The 5,879-nt window shown below is 28.0% G+C and overlaps 1 protein-coding gene and 1 long non-coding RNA gene across 5 annotated transcripts in view; one reads left to right on the forward strand and one right to left on the reverse strand.

The window, feature by feature from the left end:
* Window positions 1–2,214, forward strand: part of LOC116185452 — a 3,544-nt gene extending 1,330 nt beyond the window's left edge. Inside the window, exon 2 of the long non-coding RNA XR_004150306.1 lies at window positions 2,010–2,214. This is a non-coding gene — a long non-coding RNA (uncharacterized LOC116185452). The remainder of the gene's footprint in view (window positions 1–2,009) is intronic.
* LOC102673551 (PAN2-PAN3 deadenylation complex catalytic subunit PAN2) overlaps window positions 653–5,879 on the reverse strand; it is a 10,626-nt gene continuing 5,399 nt past the window's right edge. For 3 of the 4 annotated variants that reach the window (XM_031509856.1, XM_006614501.2, XM_006614500.2), the window contains exons 10-21: window positions 5,552–5,785; window positions 5,203–5,448; window positions 4,695–4,941; window positions 3,688–3,867; window positions 3,432–3,598; window positions 3,015–3,183; window positions 2,406–2,934; window positions 2,001–2,218; window positions 1,795–1,924; window positions 1,504–1,725; window positions 1,179–1,440; window positions 653–1,084 (exon numbers count right to left, since the gene is read on the reverse strand). In XM_031509856.1, coding sequence (XP_031365716.1) covers window positions 1,070–1,084; window positions 1,179–1,440; window positions 1,504–1,725; window positions 1,795–1,924; window positions 2,001–2,218; window positions 2,406–2,934; window positions 3,015–3,183; window positions 3,432–3,598; window positions 3,688–3,867; window positions 4,695–4,941; window positions 5,203–5,448; window positions 5,552–5,785 — 2,619 coding nt within the window. In that variant the 3' untranslated portion in view covers window positions 653–1,069. The remainder of the gene's footprint in view (window positions 1,085–1,178; window positions 1,441–1,503; window positions 1,726–1,794; window positions 1,925–2,000; window positions 2,219–2,405; window positions 2,935–3,014; window positions 3,184–3,431; window positions 3,599–3,687; window positions 3,868–4,694; window positions 4,942–5,202; window positions 5,449–5,551; window positions 5,786–5,879) is intronic. The other variant, XM_006614499.2, reaches the window with a different exon arrangement.

The following is a 5,879-nucleotide window of genomic DNA, read 5'->3' on the forward strand; positions in this document are numbered from 1 at the left end:
TATGTATAAAAAAGAAAATCATAAATCGTTTTTACTTTTGTACAGATATATCTCCTCTAGAATTATTGCTAAAAATACTAATTATTAATTATATACACGTATTGTTAACCCTTCAGCGATGAATAATATACGTATATAGAATTCTTCATTCATATATTATACTACAATTAAATTTATAATAATTTTGTACGTAATTTGTCAATAATATGTATAGTCATATATATTAATAATAGTTATAATTTAAAATACAAAAGGAAAATTTTCTAATGATATTGATGACTTCGCATTTTATTTAATTGTTCAGTCTTAAAAATTTAAATATTGTTGCAAATAGTTTTTATATTATTCAACTCTTCAAATTTTTTCATTCAATGATGATTACTTTATTGTATCATTGAAGGGTTAATGTATTTTATAGAGGAGATTGGCTTACGTGTGTCTATTATCTTCCATTTTGAATACATTGAACAATTAAAATAAATATATTCAATAAATCATATCAATGTGAAGTTGATACTACTCTCCAAAATGCTAATGTGCTATCGAACAATATGTATATACAACAATATGTATATAGACTGCCACCACATTCGTATCAGTTTTGATTCCTTCTAAAAAATTATAATCAACAAAAAATTTTGTTTCCTTCGAAGCTTTTGTTTGATAATTTGTAACGATCTCAATCCTTGATAAAGACAAAATAAAGATTTATAATCCAGGGACAATAATTGAGTTACGTTTACGTGATCCAACGATCTCACGTACCGATGTCGTGAGGTTAAAAAATACTAAATACGAATGGCAATGTATTCTAGTTGTACCCTTAATCATTAACACTCGCGACATCATCATCACATTTACTCTTGGAATTTCCCTAATTTTTGTGTACGAATGATTGAACTCTTTTTTAAACAGGAGAAATGTATGATTTTTTTGTAAGTATAAACGATATCTTTTGAAGTTTAGTTTTAATTAATTTACGGCTATACTTCAAAACCATCGTTTAAACTTCATTGTCGTTACATGACGTTATTAAATCATGCACTTCCTCCTGAGGATCATCCTCATATCAGCTATCCGGAACCTAAAGACAAACAAATTAATTCAAAACATTAATTTAAAATAATTATACGCAAACTATTTTTTAGTATTTAAAATAATTTTTTTTTTTTACTTACTTTCCATTGTAATTGATTGCCAACTTTATAAAGCTCTTTTAACGATTCAGAGAGTTTTCCAGAACTCTCCAATTCTTTGTACTTGCGATATAATTCAAGAGCAGCTCTAGCATCTTCAGTAGAATCATGTGTTTCTGATTGAATTTTTTTCCCCAAAAAATGCCATGTAAGAAAACGCAATGACACCATACGATGATGAGGTAAATGAAATAACAATACTGTATCTACAATTTGCTCGGATGGTACGACTAAATTTATTACCCTATAAATATCAAAGAACGTAAATGAAATGTATATGTATTAATATTAAAAATTAAATAATTACCTAAAATCATTCTTCAAGCCATGTCCAACAAACATAATTCCATTATCAACGAGAAATCGTAATTTTTGGTATGTTGACTTCAGAGTAGTTAAATGTTTGCTACTGAAGTTCGCATCCAAGTCACCAGGCTGAATTCCACTGAATTTTGTCAGATAATCTACTACCTGTTCCTGAGTACTTATATAGTCATCTATGAAGGGAGTTCCCTCTAATGGACCTTGACTACCAAACAAATTAAAGATATTAATTATGAAACAAATAATGATCAAAGAAATTAAAAATTTTACATACCCACGTATACAAGTTATACGTGCAACAGACATATGACTTGGTTTAATAGTAGACATTTTTCCATCGCTTCGAAGCTCAGCTTCCTCCTGATTTAAAGTTACAAATTCTGCATCAATTCCAACTAATTCTCCTATAAAAATAATTTTATTTATTCTTAAAATTCTTTTAAGTTTTTGAATAATTTTTTTTTATTTTTAATTAAAAACCTTTTTTAGGCATTTCGTCGGAACTCAATGGAGTGAATGTAATACCCCTTGTTCCTCCACTGCGAGCAATGCACTTATCTTCACCAAATACATCATAGGTAAGAGGACTGACAAACGGTACTGGTTCGGGAGCTGGCACAGCCGTATAATGAAGAACACATGGAACTTTCCAATCAAGATTAAACCAAACCGCTTCTTGCGGTGTCACTGCAGATATACTAAAAACAGAAAATTTCCAAAAGCAGATTTAAAACAAATAGAAAATAAAATTTAAATGTATTGGATAAATTTTAAAATCTTTTCATATATAATTCACAATAATAAAATTATAATTATTTATATAATTCTTTGTTAATTATCTTATTTTTTAACATATAAAAAAAATAAATTATGGCATTTACATACCAAAAATCATTAAAAATGTACCATTGCGATACTGCACTGCCTACTGATCGTTCATGATAATTTGGTCCAACTCGCAATAATGCAACAATGTTTCTTCTATCTTCGTTACTCTTGTCATCGATGTAACAAACAACAGCATTAAGACTGTATTGAATTTTGCTTATTTTATTTAGATTATCATCGATTTTATTCTCTTTCTCCATATCATCATCATCTAATTCCGCAATAACATGATTTTCAGTCATTTTGTCTTCGGAATTATTTCCAGAAATCTCAGAATCTTGTATCTTACTATCACCTTGTCCATTTTCTACTATGACATCATCAGTCGATTTACTACTTTCGTTAGAATCATTTTTCGAACTGCTGATCTTTTCCACGAATAATTCACCATTACTATCCAAAGAAATTTCTATATTATGTGGAATCCATGAATGAGAATAGTACAAATGACTAGGCGGTGTTGCGGCTGTTGAGACCGGTGTTGAAGTTGTTGTAGGTGGTGTAACTGGTGGCGTTGTTATTGTTTCTATAATAATAAAAATATTATTTATTAAAATAAAAAAAAACTAATAAAAATATTAAAATATATAAAATAAATTATAATACCTGGATCTCTACCAATATGTCGGAACCTACAACCAATTCGAGTACAATTGTTACCATATCGACATGGTTTCACAGTAATAGGAATAGGACTTGAAGATGGACTACTTTCTTTTCCATTTAATACTTTTTGAACGACTATATCCATTTGCTGTTGCCAAAATGATTTGTCCTGGATTAATGATAAATTTGAAATGTTAAAAATTATTATTGATCTTCATATGTTCGTAATCTATAAAATACAATCATGAAAGAATTTAATCTGTTGAAGATATTTAAGAATAATTGAGCATCACAAATTTATTAATATTTATGAAAAATTTATATATATGTAAAATTTTGTAAAATGAATTTTAATTATAAAAATGAATAATTCAATAAATTAAATTTAATGCACATATAGTTTTATATTTGATATACCTGTTGTGTATCTAAACCACAGTTCAGAGCCAATATTTGAGGTAGTTTAGTTAATTGTCGAGATTGAAGGGTGGGTGTAAATTTTTGACAATTATCACACCATGCAGGTGTAATTTTCTCAGGTCTTAAACTGCGGGCAAGAACACTTGTAAACGGAATCTCCTCTGCTATAAAGTATAAAAATTCACTCGTTTCAATCGTATAACAATAAATAACATTTATATGAAATATATATGTAATTTACAAACTAGCTTACAAGGATGTGTTAATTCTGGATAAACTAAGTTGCATAGCAACATGATGGAATGTTTCGTAGCTTCTTGCCCACATTTGAGACAACAATGTATGTGCATTTGTTCAGATCCAAACAAACGACTGACTTCTGTCTCTTCGTCTCGTATCTCATTTTCTTCAATCGATTTTTTGTTGTTTTTATCTATTTATAATAAATATACGTGTAAGTTTATCGATTTATGTTGATAATTTTATAATTGCAATAAAATACTTTAATAATAAAAATTTATGAAAAATACAAAAATATATAAAAAATTCAATACTCTTTTTTGGGATTATTTCATATTTCGGGAGAATGTTATTTGTATCGGCAATGAGAGCATTATTATTTCCTATATCTTTTTAATATATGATATTAATTTAAAAGTTTAAGATAATAATGAATTTTACGAAATTTTTCTAAAAAAATTAAAATTATATTCAAGTTGAATATTCATTTGATAAGTTATAAGAATAAAGTATAAATTAAAAAAAGAAGAAAAAAAAATGATTTATTTTAAAAGATATAAAATAAATATTTTAATAAATTTGGTGCAAGCATTGCCAATACAAATAAAACTTATACAAATAGGCCATGCATTCGCGGAAAGCAATGTCTTCTTTCCTATAAAAAAAGAAGAGAAAATATAAGTTAAACGAAATACAAAAAACGCGATAAAAAAAAAAGGAACTAATTGAAGAAATTTTCTTCATTAATATCAATATAGGATAATTAAAAAAAAAAACATTAATTGGCAATTTTACTATATCCTAAGAATAGATACAAAAATATTTTTTAAAATTAATTTTAAAGAAAAAAAAAGAAGAATTATTAAAAAAAAAAAAAATATTTGAAAAAAACATGAAAATTTTTCATATTCTTTGGATATATAGCCAGAATTATTAAAAGTGCAACAAACAATCACATACAAAATGAAAAATAAACACAAAAAGTGCCCAATAAAAAGGTTACACATGAATTGTGTTTACCTTTCGATGTGATCCACATATATTTACCATCCCCTTCTTGCTTTCTTCTTTTTTTTCTTTCTTCCGCATGACTTCTGTATCGAGATCCAATGTCTTGCAAAATGCTAGGAAAATCCTGTTCATTATAAACAAACGGCGGACATTTTGGTCCTGATTTTAATCGAGCAGCTTCTTCTTCCTCTTTCTGTCGTTTTCTTGTTTCCAAAACTTCATAATGAATCTGGTGCAATATAAATCTATTCCAACTCTGAAATTCAATATTTATAGAATTCCAAATTTTTATGTAGAAGGAATTGTAAAAATTTATTAAAGTTCATTATATACAAGTACAATAATAAAATAAATATAATTATTAATATCAAAATATTTCAAACAAATTCGTTAATTAATATTTTATACAAAATAATAATAATACATATTAAATAAAATTTATTTCTTTTTAAAAAAAAAAAATTGTTTATTAATATAGATCATTTTTAAATGCATATACTGTATTCATACTACATACCTGTATTAATCGTACCAAATTTGTTTTCCTTTTCGCTTCCGGATGGAGATCACTGAGTATAAGTCCTAAAGCTGCCGCTTCAGGTACTGTTCTAAAAGCTCGAAGAAAATTAGCAGCTTGACATGGCAATCCTCGAGATGTATCCAACATGTGAAACAAGAATCCTAGCTCACAAGACAGGCAGAATTCTCTTTGGCACGAATGAGAAAGCAACGCTATTCTCACAGGTTCACAAAAGTAAAGTAACTGGAAAATACGTGATAAACATGACTATTCTGTTAAAATCTTATCTCTTTGAAAGAATAATAAGGTTCTCGGAGATTCATCGTGCTGATTGAACCGTACTTACCTGCAACATAGCGTTACAATAGCTGTTGGGAAGCGTGGCTTCAAGACCGCAGAAGCTGGTGCGATTATACTGATCAAAATCGAATTCATCGTAACCGAGACGTGAATATTTCACCTCGATTTTACGATAACGCTTAGGTATGGCCACAAAGGTGCCGTCATCTGTTTTAGATCGTGAGTCCCCCGCGAAAAGCTTTGTGACTACTCCCCGTCGTTTTTCCAAATTGTAAGGTATCTGCAAAAGAGGTATTATTTATTTTTCTTCAACCAATCGAACGTTTTTTGCTTCTTCTTTTTTTTTTTTTTTTTTTTTTTTTTTTTTTTTTTTT

This window comes from Apis dorsata, unplaced genomic scaffold (genome assembly GCF_000469605.1).
Source record: "Apis dorsata unplaced genomic scaffold, Apis dorsata 1.3 scaffold_188, whole genome shotgun sequence".
NCBI lineage: Eukaryota > Metazoa > Arthropoda > Insecta > Hymenoptera > Apidae > Apis > Apis dorsata.